The sequence below is a fragment of the Lepidochelys kempii genome, chromosome 23 (genome assembly GCF_965140265.1).
Source record: "Lepidochelys kempii isolate rLepKem1 chromosome 23, rLepKem1.hap2, whole genome shotgun sequence".
Taxonomy (NCBI): domain Eukaryota; kingdom Metazoa; phylum Chordata; order Testudines; family Cheloniidae; genus Lepidochelys; species Lepidochelys kempii.
In genome coordinates, this window is record NC_133278.1 from 15,989,276 (window position 1) to 16,003,347 (window position 14,072).

General features: G+C 63.7%; 3 protein-coding genes across 3 annotated transcripts in view; all 3 read left to right on the top strand.

The window, feature by feature from the left end:
- Positions 1 to 1,126, top strand: part of SLC10A3 (solute carrier family 10 member 3) — a 1,346-nt gene extending 220 nt beyond the window's left edge. The window contains exon 2 of the mRNA XM_073321323.1: positions 17 to 1,126. Within this exon, the coding sequence (XP_073177424.1) occupies positions 17 to 465 (449 nt within the window). The 3' untranslated portion in view covers positions 466 to 1,126. The remainder of the gene's footprint in view (positions 1 to 16) is intronic.
- Positions 1,127 to 5,074: 3,948 nt separating this feature from the next.
- Positions 5,075 to 8,439, top strand: UBL4A (ubiquitin like 4A). The gene is made up of 4 exons (XM_073321759.1): positions 5,075 to 5,206; positions 5,799 to 5,904; positions 6,761 to 6,966; positions 8,141 to 8,439. Exons 1-4 carry the CDS (start codon positions 5,159 to 5,161, stop codon positions 8,249 to 8,251), a joined length of 471 nt encoding a protein of 156 aa, XP_073177860.1. The 5' UTR covers positions 5,075 to 5,158; the 3' UTR covers positions 8,252 to 8,439.
- Positions 8,440 to 9,425: 986 nt separating this feature from the next.
- Positions 9,426 to 10,836, top strand: LAGE3 (L antigen family member 3). The gene is made up of 3 exons (XM_073321952.1): positions 9,426 to 9,549; positions 10,053 to 10,181; positions 10,487 to 10,836. Exons 1-3 carry the CDS (start codon positions 9,503 to 9,505, stop codon positions 10,599 to 10,601), a joined length of 291 nt encoding a protein of 96 aa, XP_073178053.1. The 5' UTR covers positions 9,426 to 9,502; the 3' UTR covers positions 10,602 to 10,836.
- Positions 10,837 to 14,072: the final 3,236 nt, after the last annotated feature.

Below are 14,072 nucleotides of genomic sequence, written 5' to 3' on the forward strand. Positions count from 1 at the left end.
ACGCGCTATCTCAGAGTGGTGCCCATCTCGGCCGGCCTGCTGGTGAAGTGCAAGCTGCCTAGGGTTGCCCGCCTGCTGCTGCTGCTCATCAAGCCCTTCAGCTTTGCCCTCATCCTGGGCGGGCTCTTCATGGCCTACCACATGGGGGCGTTCATCCTGGCTGACGTGCGACCCCCTGTGGTGCTGGCTGGACTGAGCGTGCCCCTCTTCGGCCTCCTGCTGGGCTACCTCCTGGCCACCTGCCTGCGACTGCCGGGCCCACACCGCCGGACGGTCAGCATTGAGGTGGGGGTGCAGAACAGTCTGCTGGCCCTGGCGGTCTTGCAGCTCTCCTTCCGCCGCCGGCAGGCCGACTACGCCTCCCAGGCCCCCTTCGTGGTGGCACTGAGCAGCACGGCTGAGATGCTGCTGCTGGTGCTGGGCCATCTCCTCTACAAGAAGCTGCGGCCGCCAGCCAGCCCCTGAGCACCCCCTGCCCTGAGAGGGACTGGGCCCCCTGCTGGAGGCAGCTGCAAAGGGGGCTGTGCTTCCCCAGCCGCTGAGTGCCTCCTGCTGGGGGCAGAGATGGGAGGATTCAGGGACCTCTGTACAAGGAACTCTGGGCCCAGGGCCCTTCCCCGCGGGGGCAGTTAGAAACCAAAGTCTTTCACATGGGGCCCTAAATACCCAGCATTATTTTTATATGATGTATTTTCTATGCTGCTGGCGGTGGCCCCCCAGGATGTGGGGCCTAGGCTGTTTACAGGAGGGGGGAGCACCCAGGTGAGGGTTTGAATAAAGGAGAGAGAGCAACACCGTTTGTGGATGGAGCTGTTACTGGGGGTGTGGGAGATAGCAAAGGAGGGGGCTGTAGGCAGCTGGGCTCCCTTTGCTCAGCCAGGACAGGCACAACCCTGATGCCACCCTGAGAGCAAACATGGGTGCTGGCCCCACTGCAGGCTGCTCTGTGCCTGACCCCTGGCATGGAGAGTGGGGAAGCTAGGAACCCATGCCAGGCTGTCTGCCCTACCCCTCTCTGCTGTGCAACTTCCAAGCTTAATGCCTCTCCCAACCACACCCTCATGGCAACAGCGAAGAAACGGGAAACTCGGCCTCCTCACCACTTCCTTATTCCCGCTGTGATGCAGCGAGCCCAGGACTGGGCTAGCAGGGGGCTGCGGGTCGGGGGTGAGGGGCACCGGCGGGGCAGGGGGCTGCAGGTCGGGAGTGAGGGGCACCGGCGGGGCAGGGGGCTGCAGGTCGGGAGTGAGGGGCACCGGCAGGGCAGGGGGGCAGGGGGCTGTGGGTCACGAGTGAGGGGCACCGGTGGGCTAGGGGGGCAGGGGGGTGCGGTTCGGGAGTGAGGGGCACCGGCGGGGCAGGGGGCTGTGGGTCAGGAGTGAGGGGCACCGGTGGGCTGGGGGGGCAGGGGGCTGTGGGTCAGGAGTGAGGGGCACCGGTGGGCTGGGGGGGCAGGGGGCTGTGGGTCAGGAGTGAGGGGCACCGGCAGGGCAGGGGGGCAGGGGGCTGTGGGTCGGGAGTGAGGGGCACCGGTGGGCTGGGGGGGCAGGGGGGTGCGGGTCGGGAGTGAGGGGCACCGGCGGGGCAGGGGGCTGTGGGTCAGGAGTGAGGGGCACCGGCAGGGCAGGGGGGCAGAGGGCTGTGGGTCGGGAGTGAGGGGCACCGGTGGGCTGGGGGGGCAGGGGGGTGCGGGCTGGGAGTGAGGGGCACCAGGGGGGTGTGGGCCAGGAGTGAGGGGCACCGGCAGGGCAGGGGGGCAGAGGGCTGTGGGTCGGGAGTGAGGGGCACCGGCAGGGCAGGGGGGCAGAGGGCTGTGGGTCGGGAGTGAGGGGCACCGGTGGGCTGGGGGGGCAGGGGGCTGTGGGTCGGGAGTGAGGGGCACCGGCAGGGCAGGGGGCTGTGGGTCGGGAGTGAGGGGCACCGGTGGGCTGGGGGGGGAGGGGGGTGCGGGCCGGGAGTGAGGGGCACCGGTGGGCTGGGGGGGCAGAGGGCTGCGGGTCGGGAGTGAGGGGCACCGGCAGGGCAGGGGGGCAGGGGGCTGTGGGTCGGGAGTGAGGGGCACCGGTGGGCTGAGGGGGGCAGGGGGGTGCGGTTCGGGAGTGAGGGGCACCGGCGGGGCAGGGGGCTGTGGGTCAGGAGTGAGGGGCACCGGTGGGCTGGGGGGGCAGGGGGCTGTGGGTCAGGAGTGAGGGGGCACCGGCGGGGCAGGGGGCTGTGGGTCGGGAGTGAGGGGCACCGGTGGGCTGGGGGGGCAGGGGGGTGCGGGTCGGGAGTGAGGGGCACCGGCGGGGCAGGGGGCTGTGGGTCAGGAGTGAGGGGCACCGGCAGGGCAGGGGGGCAGAGGGCTGTGGGTCGGGAGTAAGGGGCACCGGTGGGCTGGGGGGGCAGGGGGGTGCGGGCCGGGAGTGAGGGGCACCAGGGGGGCAGGGGGGTGCGGGCCAGGAGTGAGGGGCACCGGCAGGGCAGGGGGGCAGAGGGCTGTGGGTCGGGAGTGAGGGGCACCGGCAGGGCAGGGGGGCAGAGGGCTGTGGGTCGGGAGTGAGGGGCACCGGTGGGCTGGGGGGGCAGGGGGCTGTGGGTCGGGAGTGAGGGGCACCGGCAGGGCAGGGGGGCAGGGGGCTGTGGGTCGGGAGTGAGGGGCACCGGTGGGCTGGGGGGGGAGGGGGGTGCGGGCCGGGAGTGAGGGGCACCGGTGGGCTGGGGGGGCACGCGCTATCTCAGAGTGAGTGAGGGGCACCGGCAGGGCAGGGGGGCAGGGGGCTGTGGGTCGGGAGTGAGGGGCACCGGTGGGCTGAGGGGGGGAGGGGGCTGTGGGTCGGGAGTGAGGGGCACCAGGGGGGCAGGGGGGTGCGGGCCAGGAGTGAGGGGCACCGGCAGGGCAGGGGGGCAGAGGGCTGTGGGTCGGGAGTGAGGGGCACCGGTGGGCTGGGGGGGCAGGGGGCTGTGGGTCGGGAGTGAGGGGCACCGGCAGGGCAGGGGGGCAGGGGCCTGTGGGTCGGGAGTGAGGGGCACCGGCAGGGCAGGGGGCTGTGGGTCGGGAGTGAGGGGCACCGGCAGGGCAGGGGGGCAGGGGGGGTGCGGGTCGGGAGTGAGGGGCACCGGCAGGGCTGGGGGGCAGGGGGCTGCGGGTCGGGAGTGAGGGGCACCGGCAGGGCAGGGGGGTGCGGGTCGGGAGTGAGGGGCACCGGCAGGGCAGGGGGGCAGGGGGGTGCGGGTCGGGAGTGAGGGGCACCGGCAGGGCAGGGGGGCAGGGGGCTGCGGGTCGGGAGTGAGGGGCACCGGCAGGGCAGGGGGGCAGGGGGCTGCGGGTCGGGAGTGAGGGGCACCGGTGGGCTGGGGGGCAGGGGGCTGCGGGTCGGGAGTGAGGGGCACCGGCAGGGCAGGGGGGCAGGGGGCTGCGGGTCGGGAGTGAGGGGCACCGGCAGGGCAGGGGGGCAGGGGGCTGCGGGTCGGGAGTGAGGGGCACCGGCAGGGCAGGGGGGTGCGGGTCGGGAGTGAGGGGCACCAGGGGGGCAGGGGGCTGTGGGTCGGGAGTGAGGGGCACCGGCAGGGCTGGGGGGCAGGGGCCTGTGGGTCGGGAGTGAGGCGCACCGGCAGGGCAGGGGGGCAGGGGGGTGCGGGCCGGGAGTGAGGGGCACCGGCAGGGCTGGGGGGCAGGGGGCTGCGGGTCGGGAGTGAGGGGCACCGGTGGGCTGGGGCTGTGGGTCGGGAGTGAGGGGCACCAGGGGGCTGTGGGTCGGGAGTGAGGGGCACCGGTGGGCTGGGGGGCAGGGGCCTGTGGGTCGGGAGTGAGGGGCACCGGCAGGGCAGGGGGGCAGGGGGCTGCGGGTCGGGAGTGAGGGGCACCGGCAGGGCAGGGGGCTGTGGGTCGGGAGTGAGGGGCACCAGGGGGGCAGGGGGCTGTGGGTCGGGAGTGAGGGGCACCGGCAGGGCAGGGGGGCAGGGGGCTGCGGGTCGGGAGTGAGGGGCACCAGGGGGGCAGGGGGCTGCGGGTCGGGAGTGAGGGGCACCGGCAGGGCAGGGGGGCAGGGGGCTGTGGGTCGGGAGTGAGGGGCACCAGGGGGGCAGGGGGGTGCGGGTCGGGAGTGAGGGGCACCGGTGGGCTGGGGGGGAGGGGGCTGCGGGTCGGGAGTGAGGGGCACCGGCAGGGCAGGGGGGCAGGGGCCTGTGGGTCGGGAGTGAGGGGCACCGGCAGGGCAGGGGGCTGTGGGTCGGGAGTGAGGGGCACCAGGGGGGCAGGGGGCTGTGGGTCGGGAGTGAGGGGCACCGGCAGGGCAGGGGGGCAGGGGGCTGCGGGTCGGGAGTGAGGGGCACCGGTGGGCTGGGGGGGAGGGGGCTGCGGGTCGGGAGTGAGGGGCACCGGCAGGGCAGGGGGGCAGGGGGCTGCGGGCCGGGAGTGAGGGGCACCGGTGGGCTGGGGGGGAGGGGGCTGCGGGTCGGGAGTGAGGGGCACCGGCAGGGCAGGGGGGCAGGGGGCTGTGGGTCGGGAGTGAGGGGCACCGGTGGGCTGGGGGGGAGGGGGCTGCGGGTCGGGAGTGAGGGGCACCCGTGGGCTGGGGGGCAGGGGCCGTGGGTCGGGAGTTCCTGTGGGGGGGCCCTGGGAGGTCCGGGCTTTGGCATTGCCTTTGTCTGCCCCCCGCCCCCCCCGCTGCGCTGCTCTCGCGCCAAGGTCGATGGAGCCCGAGAGCTGCTCTTGCGCTCCTTGCGTCTCTATGGTACTGGAGGCTGTCCAGACTGGCCTTTGGTCCCCCGGGCCTGTGCAGAACAGAGTGTGCCGCTCTGTCCGTTCCGTTGGATCTTTATGGTATAATCCTGCCACTCTAGTCCTGACGCCCTCTGGTTATCTATGGTATGGAACCAGCCGCTCTGGCCCTGACTCCCACCGCATCTCTATGATATGACATCGCCCAGTCTCCCCGCCCCCTTTGGTCTCTATGGTTACGGTCACTCTGGACACCACTCCGCTCAGACTCTATGGCATAACGCCGGCCGCTCTATCTGCGGACTCGCGGTACTCTATGGCCTCCTTCCGTCTAGTCTAGCGGGCCTCCTTACAACTCTATGCTTCCCGGAGGCGGCCGCTCTATCCCGGTGTCCTCCCGGATGTCTATGGGGCCGTTAAAGGGGCCGCTCCGGGCTGCGCGGCCGCGATCCCGCGATGCTGCTCACGGTGAAGGCGCTGCAGGGCCGGGGCTGCAGCCTGCAGGTGCCCGGGGGGGGGGACCGGAGGAGCTGTGCTCGGGAGGGGGGCTGTGCCTGGGGGGACAGGAGGGGCTGGGTCGGGGGGCGGGCTGTGCCCGGGAGGGGGGCTGTGCCCGGGGGGGGTCGGAGTGGCTGGCTGGGGGGTGGGCTGTGCCCGGGAGGGGCTGGCTGGGGGGGCTGGCTGGGGGGGGCTGTGCCCGGGGGGGGGTGGAGGGGCTGGCTGGCTGGGGGTGGGCTGTGCCCGGGAGGGGGGCTGTGCCTGGGGGGGACCGGAGGGGCTGGCTCGGGGGAGGGGCTGGCTGGGGGGTGTTTATGGGGGGGCCCTCTGCCTGCATCTCTACCCTAGGGGGGGAAGCAGGTGGGAGGGGCTGTCGAGTGATGCTGGGTGGGGAGATAGGGAAGATCCAGGGAGGAGTGGGGGGGGCACCAGTAGGGGGTGTGAGGCAGGTTCCTGGCAGGTGCCGGGAGCCCCGGGGGTGTGAGGTGGGGAGGGTTTGTGGGGGAGGTTCCTGGGGGATAGATGGGGGGCACCGGTGGGGTTTGTCAGTCCTGGGGGGGGTGTAGCTCCCCACTGCAGCCCCCCCCATTTTCCCCAGGTCTCCCCAGACGAGCGCGTCAGCACCCTGAAGCATCTGGTCTCGGAGAAGTTGAACGTCCCAGTCTCTCAGCAGCGGCTGCTTTTCAAGGGCAAGGCCCTGGCAGGTGGGTGCCTGTTCCCGGGGCACAGTAGTCTGCAGACAGGCAGCCCCCAGAGGGGCACGACTGCTCCTCATACGCCTCGTTACCCTGAAACGTCATGACAACGCATATCATTACTAACACCAGCCATTTCATCGCCCACCTGCTTCATCTAATCTCATTCAGTGCGGCTGCCTCTGGGGTGGGGCAGGGGGTGTTTATATGGGGACCCCTCGCCTGGGGCTAAGATGCAGGGAGTTGGTTACAGAGAGACCCCTCGCCCAGTACTGAGACAGGACCCCTCTGGCGTGGGGTAGGGGATGTTTATATGGGGACTCCTCACCTGGTGCCAAGATGCAGGGAGCCAAGTATCAGAGTGGTAGCCTTGTTAGTCTGTATCCACAAAAACAACGAGGAGACCGGTGGCACCTTAAAGACCAACAGATTTATTTAGGCATAAGCTTCAATGGGTAAAAAACCCCACTTTTTTACCCATGAAAGCTTATGCTCAAATAAATCTGTTAGTCTTTAGGGTGCCACCGGACTCCTCGTTGTGTTTGAAGATGCAGGGAGTTGATTACATGGAGACTCCCATACTGAGACGTGGCCCCTCTGGGGTAGTGCAGGGGGTGTTTATACAGGGACCCCTTGCCCAGTGCTGAGACATGCCTGCCCTCCACCCGTGGCAGGGCGCAGGGACTGGTTATTCAGGGACCCTTCACCAGTGCTGAGATGGGGTAGGGTAAGAGTTGTAATGGTCCAGAACTTCCATTTTTCAGTGGTGTCTGGGGGGGTGCCTTTATCTTGGGGTCTCACGGTCCCAGGGGTCCCTGTGAGCTGGGGAGGGCAGGAGCTCATGGCCCCTCTGCCACCCCCACAGATGAGCACCGGCTCTCGGACTATTCCATCGGCCCCGAGTCCAAGCTGAATCTGGTGATCAAGCCGCTGGAGAAGGCTTCCCCCGAGGAGCCGGGGCTCAGGGGACCCCCGCCACCATTCCCGACCATCTGGCACCCGCTGGGCCAGGTCCTGACTCGGCATTTCAGCACAGCTGATGCAGAGAAGGTGCTGGAGCAGCTGCAGAAGGTAATGCCCTGGTGCGGAGGGAGCTGCAGGCTGTGTTATGCAGACAAAACTACACAGGATCGTTTTAGGGGACAAGACAAGATGTCACGTTTATTATAACACAATTTGATTTATGACCAATAACTAATATCTAATACCTATGTGTACACACACACAGGCGGCTCACCGGTCAGGAAAGCCGGGCACAAGGAAGGGCTGGGTCTCTGTTGGGTGTGCACTGATGCCCTTCCATGTTGGCAACAGAATGTTACCCTCCAAAATCTTCCATCTCACTCATCCTTTTCGTAGGCTTTAGTCTGAATCCAGAGTCTATAGGTCTTGCTGTGTTACGCTGCCTCTGGGTTCAGTGTGATTGATCACCCGTCAACTGCAGACATGACTTTCAGACTAGGACCTGGCTTTGATGTTTCTTCAATTGTACTTCTGTTCTTTTGAGGGTGGACTCCTCTTACTTTATCAGGGCTGTTGTCTGCATCTTCAGCCTTTAGGTGTTTACACTTTATTTCATCAGGACGGGCTGGGGCTGGAGGTTGATTCCATCATCCATCCATACTTCATTCACACATCTAAACTAATAAGATTACATCAGGGTTTTGCAAAATGAGGTTTGCAGCAGGCTTTTACAAAATGGAGTGAGCATTTTAAAATGGAGTTTGAGTTACAATATGGACAAGTATAATGAATGGCAAACAGTGAGCAGAAGTTACAATGTTGAAATAGTGCAAGTTTCAGTGATTTAAGCAGCAATTGGATTGAAAGTGAAACTGAATTAGCCAGTTATTGGCGTAACCGGTTTTATGAATGAATGTTGTTTCATTCATAAAACTTTGCTTATGAAGTTATATTAATAAAGTGAACAATTAAAAGCAATTTCATTGATCAGTTGTACAGCTGGGGGGATTCCTGGTTGGGTCATTGCATCCTTGAAACCCGCCTGGCATGAGGATCTGGTTATCCCAGGACCCATCACTGAGATGTGCCCCCTCTGGCCTGGGGCAGGGGCTGGTTATCCGGGGACCCAGTACTGAGATGCAGCCCCTCTGTGGTAGGGCAGGGGCTGGTTATCTGGGGACCCAGCAATGAGGGTGGGGCAGAGGGCTACAGGGATTCCAACGCCCCCCCCCCTTCCCTTACACCCTGGGGGTCGCCTTGCTAAGCCACCCTCTCCCTCCAGGATTATGAGCGGAGCCTTCGCCTGCTGAGCCTGGATGACATTGAGCGGCTGGCCACGCGGCTGCTGCACCCAGAGGTGGCTGATGCGGTGGAGATGGGATTCCTGGACTAGCATCCAGACAGCCGTGGGCCTGGGGGAAAGACTTCGGCCTGGCCCTCCCTGCACCTGGAACAAGGCGCCTGCAGGCAGGGCCCAGTAGGGGGCTTGGGGTCCCTCTGCCCCCTCCTCACGCCTCTGAACTGCTGCTAAGGAGCCTGTCTGTGTCTCCCATTCCCCATTAAAGGTGATGGTAGGTGTGAGACCTGCCCAGTTCTGCCTGATGTGTTAACTGGGGTGGGGCAGGGGGCTGGTTATACAGGGACCCGCCTCTAGGGTAGGACAGGGGGCTGGTTATCTGGGGACACCTTGCTTGGGGCTATCTCTGGGGTGGGGGTAGGGGGCCGGTTATCCAGGTATCCCTCGTCTGGTGATGAGACATGGCCCCTCTGGGGCTGGGCAGGGACCGGTTACTCAGGGACCTCTTGCCCAGCATTGGGACATGGCTCCTCTGGTGTGGGGTATGGGGCTGGTTATGCAGGGGCCCCTTGCCTACTGACACTCCTATCTCCATCCCCATGGGGCAGCTGTGTCCTCCAGGTCTTTGCCCACCGTAGCACCCCCTGCTGAGTGTGAGAAGGAAGAAGCTGATTTTCAGCAGGGCTGATGGTGGAGGGTGAATTTGCCCTGCAGACCTTGGGGGCTGGGCTGGGGGGGGAACATGGAGAATAGGGCTGGCATTTGGGAGGGGACTCTGACTGGGGAAGGGGGTGCTGCTGAAGGCCCCTGTGAGGGGGTTGTGACTTCCTCGGGGGGGGGGTCTGGATCCCCCATTGGGGGGTCACCTGTGTCTCAGTTGACCGGAGGTCCTGATTTTATAGTCCCAAAATTCGGGGCTTTTTCTTACACACCCTCCAATTACACCCCACCCCCGTCCCGATTTTCCACATTTGCTGTGTGGTCACCCTGCCTGTGTCCCAGAGGAGGTTCCGGTGCAGGGGCCCTCGCACAAAAGGGAAGGTCTCTGCCCCCTGCCAGGCGTGGGAGGCTGGGGGGCTCCTAGGAAGGGGGGCTCTGGGGTACTTCCCTGCAGCGGTGGGGTGAGGGCAGTGGATACCTGGGGCCCCTCATGGGAGGGAGGTGATGCTGGGGGGGCTCTTGGGCATGGGGGAGGGGGTGCAAGGGGGTCTCAGCTGGGGATCGCTCCTCCTGCTGGGGAGGGCAGGGGATCCCTTCAGGCGGGCCTCAGGGACGGCAAGTTCTGGGGGCGGGGCCTGGCAGCAAACTCCGCCCCCTCGCGGCACGTGGGGCGGAGCCGTGGCCGGGATGGAAGAAGCTGGAGCAGATCGGGCTAGGCTGGGCTGCCTGGGCTTGTATCCGGGGAGCTGTGGGCCTCAGAAGGGACTGGGGGGTGCAGAAGGGGCTGCGGGGGGAATCTGGGGGGTGCAGAAGGCGCTCTGGGGACTGTGGGGGTATTTGGGGGCTCAGAAGGGACTGTGGGGAGGTCTGGGGGCTGTGAGGGGATCTGGGGGGTGCAGACGGGCTGTGGGGGGATCTGGGAGGCTCAGAAGGGGCTGTGGGGGGGTGCAGACGGGCTGTGGGGGGATCTGGGAGGCTCAGAAGGGGCTGTGGGGGGTCTGGGGGTGCAGAAGGCGCTCTGGGGGCTGTGAGGGGGTCCGAGGGGTGCAGAAGGGGCTGTGGGGGGATCTGGGGGGCTCAGAAGGGACTGTGGGGAGATCTGGGGGGTGCAGAAGGGGCTGTGGTGGAAAAAGAGGTTCATGGGGTCTCCCCCATGCCCCATGGGACTGTCCATGTCTCTCTCCTGCCCCACCCAAGTTTTTTCCACTCCCTTTTTCCTTAACCTCGCTCCCCCCAGCACCTTGAGTGTCCCATTTCCATCCCCCTTGGAGGCCCAAATTGCTCATGGCTCCCTGGCCCCCGACCCTGAGCCCCGCAAGGGGGGGATCAGCAAAGAACTGACGGTGACCGAGAACTTCCTGCACGTGTGAGTGATCCCCCCATGGAGACCAACCCCCACCACGGGCTGCAGGTCGGGAGTGAGGGGCCCCGGCAGGGCTGGGGGGAGCCCAGGGCCGGGCTAGCAGGGACTGCGGGTCGGGAGTGAGGGGCACCGGCAGAGCTGTGGGGAGCCCAGGGCCAGGCTAGCAGGGGCTGCGGGTCGGGAGTGAGGGGCACCGGCAGGGCTGGGGGGAGCCCAGGGCTGGGCTAGCAGGGGCTACGGGTCATGAGGGGCACTGGCTAAGCCGGGCTTAGGGGTGGCTCCCACCTCACCCCATCTCCTCCTACCAGGTGCTGGAAAGCAGATGAGGCCCGGGTCCTGCGTGTTTCCATCAGCTCCTTCCTGGACCATCTCTCCCTGGTGATACAGACCATGGAGATGTTTGGGCCCCCGGTACCCCGATAGCACCTGCCTTCTGGCACTCTGGGGAGCCAGGGGAGGGGCAAAAGTCTGGGAAGATGTCCTCTCAGCCCCCACTGCCTTGAAGATGCTGGAGCTGGTGCTGCTGGGGGTGCAGGCCAGGCATCAGCTGGACTGTCCTGGTTGGGGGGGAGCAGAGTTGGGGGGTGACAGAGACAGTCCCTGCATTTGGCCAGCACCTTGGACTGGTTTCAGCTCTGAGGCTAGAAGATCCTGTGGGGAGGGGGATTTGGGGGTACACTGATGGGGGGGTATTGCTGTGGCGGGGCTGTGGGGCTCTGTACAGGGGGCTCTGTGCAGGGGGCTCTGTATAGACCCCACCCATGTCATGCTGGACTCTGCAATAAATGCTGCAGTGGAACCCGCTGTGTCTGTCTGAATATGAGTGGGAAAAAGACCCTCCCCTCCCCGTGCTGGGATCCATCCCCGTGCTGGGATCCATCCCCGGGCTGGATCTAGACTGTTCTCAGTGATAGCAGATGACAGGACAAGGACAAGGAGTAAAGGTCTCAAGTTGCAGTGGGGGAGGTTTAGGTTGGATATTAGGAAAAACTTTTTCACTAGGAGGGTGGTGAAACACTGGAATGCGTTACCTAGGGAGGTGGTGGAATCCCCTTCCTTAGAAGTTTTTAAGGTCAGGCTTGACAAAGTCCTGGCTGGGATGATTTAGTTGGGATTGGTCCTGCTCTGGGCGGGGGTTGGACTAGATGGCCTCCAGAGGTCCCTTCCAACTCTGTTATTCTATGATCAGCCCCTTGGCGCTAGCCCCCACTGGAACCCCTCCCTGCACAGCTCCCTGGGATCCTCCCCCAGCCCCCCCTGCCAGGAACCTCTGCAGGATACCCCTCAGGGATTGACTTTCTCCTGGGATCCCCCATATACAGCCTCCCTCCCAGGAACTCTCCCCTCCGTTTGATTAATGAGCCCTGCTGCCCCTTACGCAGCCCTCCCAGGGATCCTCCTCCCCCCCAACATTGGAGGTGGGACGCTCCCAAAGACCCACAAACGGTGTCTCCCAGAATCCACCTCTACAGCCTACACTCCCCCCCACCCCCATGGGACATGTGCCCCATGCTGGCAGGTGAAGGGTTAACAGCAGCCCAGCAGCCCAATTAGCCCATTCTGGAGAGGGGCGGAAGGCAGCTAATTAAGAATTAGCAGTAGCTGGGGAGGTGCAGGCTTGGTGGTTTTGTTCCTATACAGGAAGAGGACTAGAGTGCACTGGCTGGAAGGCAGATACAGAGGGTTATGGTGGGGGTGGGGGCTGGACCCCCCCCCCCCGGGTGTGTGTGTTCTTATGCTGCTGGAAAGCCCCCTTCCATCAGTGCGGTCTCTGTCCATACTGTGGGGTCGCTCCGGTGTGGTCTGTCCCATAGACATACCCCTGCAGCCAGGGCTGTAGGGTGGCCCCCTGAGGGAGGGACAAGGAATTGGGGTGATCTAGAAACTCCCTGAGACTAACTAAGTACTAGGAGCCCAGAGAAGGGCGGGGTCTCTGTAACCACAGCCCAAGGGAAATGGGAAAGCCCTGAGGGCAGGAGATAGTCTGGGGAAACCCAGGGGCCCTGGGCTAGTGACCGTCTTGTTAGGTAGCTGGAAGGAAACATGCAGCCAGTGTGGGGAACCTCGGCAGAAGGCCTAGAAACAGGGGGAGGTAAATAATGCAGGGGGCAGGTCCCTGCTGCAGAGTGAGTGGGATCGCAGGGTAACCTGGCCCAAGTGAGGACGGGGCGGTTTTCGTGCCGCTGAATGTCGACGGATCCAGCCAAGAGCCTTGGCTATGCTCACAGGTGCGGGGGTTGGAGGGTGAGGGGGTTTGTGGGAAGCAGACATGGGGGTGGATAAGCAGGTGCATGTGAGCCTGCGATAAATGTCTGACCCAGAGGGGCGCAACCCACTAGGGGGCTGTGGTGGGGGCTCTGTCCCTGCCCACTGGCCAGCCAAGCCACTTTTCCCAGACGGCTCCCAGCTGGGGCCTCCCCAACATACAGGCCCCAAGTTCAACATTTAGCCTGATTATACCCCCCCAAACTATCCCTAGCTGAGGTGAGCTGGTACCTCACTCGGGCCAGGCCTACACTACAGCGCTAGATCGGGAGAACTATGTCACTCAGGGGTGTGAAAAATCCACTCCCACCCCTGAGCGACATTGTTACACCGACCTCACCCTCTCCTGCCCGTGTAGACCCTATAGACAATAGCGTAGGACCAAGAACCAGTCCCTGAAGGATCCCACTAGAAACACACCCACTTGAAGGTGAGTCCATTTGTCACACTGTGCACCCTGTCAGGGTGCAAACCGAACCAGGGAAGGAATGAGCCAACCAGCAGCCCAAATTCAGTGATGAAACCTGGTCATGTCCATCTGAGGCATACGGTGCATACGCTAAGGAATTTGCCCTGTAAAGCCATTGGAACCAATCAGTCTGGCTTTAGGGTAATTTTTTAAAATCATTCTATTTTTTTTAATCCAAATGTTGTGTGGTACCAAGTCAAAGACCTTACCGAAGTCTAAGTACATGACAGCAACATGATTACTTTAACAATCAACCTTGTAATCTCATTTTAAAAAATCAAGCTAGTGTGACTGGACCTACATTCCAGAAGCCCACGTTGACTGGCATTAATTATATTATCCTCCTTTAGTTCTTTATATAATCATGTCCCACGTCCGTTACTCCATTATTTTGCCTGGGGTTGATGTCAGGCTGACAGACCTATCATTACCGAGGTTACCATTTACCTTTTTAAAATATTGGAACATTAGCTTTCTTTCACAGTGCTGCAACTTCTTCAGACAACTCTTTCAAAACTCTTGGATGCAAGTTATCCATACCACCCGATTTAAAAATGTCTAACTTTAGTAGTTGCTGTGTAACATCCCCATGAGGTACAATTGGAACTGAAAGAGTTTCATCATAGGTTATGACTGCATCAGTGCCGGAGTCCTAAAGAAATAACGCACAATTTCAACAAGAAGACCTTACCCTTGACCCAGTGGAGCCAACATCTGCTGCAACATGACCAGGAGCTGCTGCTTCTACTGACCTTGACAGGGGTGAGGGCCCTGGGAGTGTCCGGGGGAGCTCACAGTACCAGGGGCTCGTGGTCCCACTTTTACTGGTAACACCCGAACAGTGGGTGGGGTGCTGGGGCCTGAAGAGGGGAGTGGATGGGGAAGCAGTGAGGAGGTATGAAAGAGAACATGAAAGGGCACAGAAGATTGTACCCTCCTTTGCCACCTGGATCCATCCCAGGTCTGGGGGTGTGGGCAGTGGGATGTGGGGCACAGGGAGCAATGTGAGGCTAGTGATGGGGTGGTGCAGTGGGGAAGCTGGGAAAAGTCCCTTGTGAACCCCAGTTTGCAGGGATCCAGGGGGAACCAGCTGAACCCCCATTTGCTGCAGCAGGGGGTATGGGGCTGGGTCCCATTCCAGAGCCTTGGATCATGGTAAC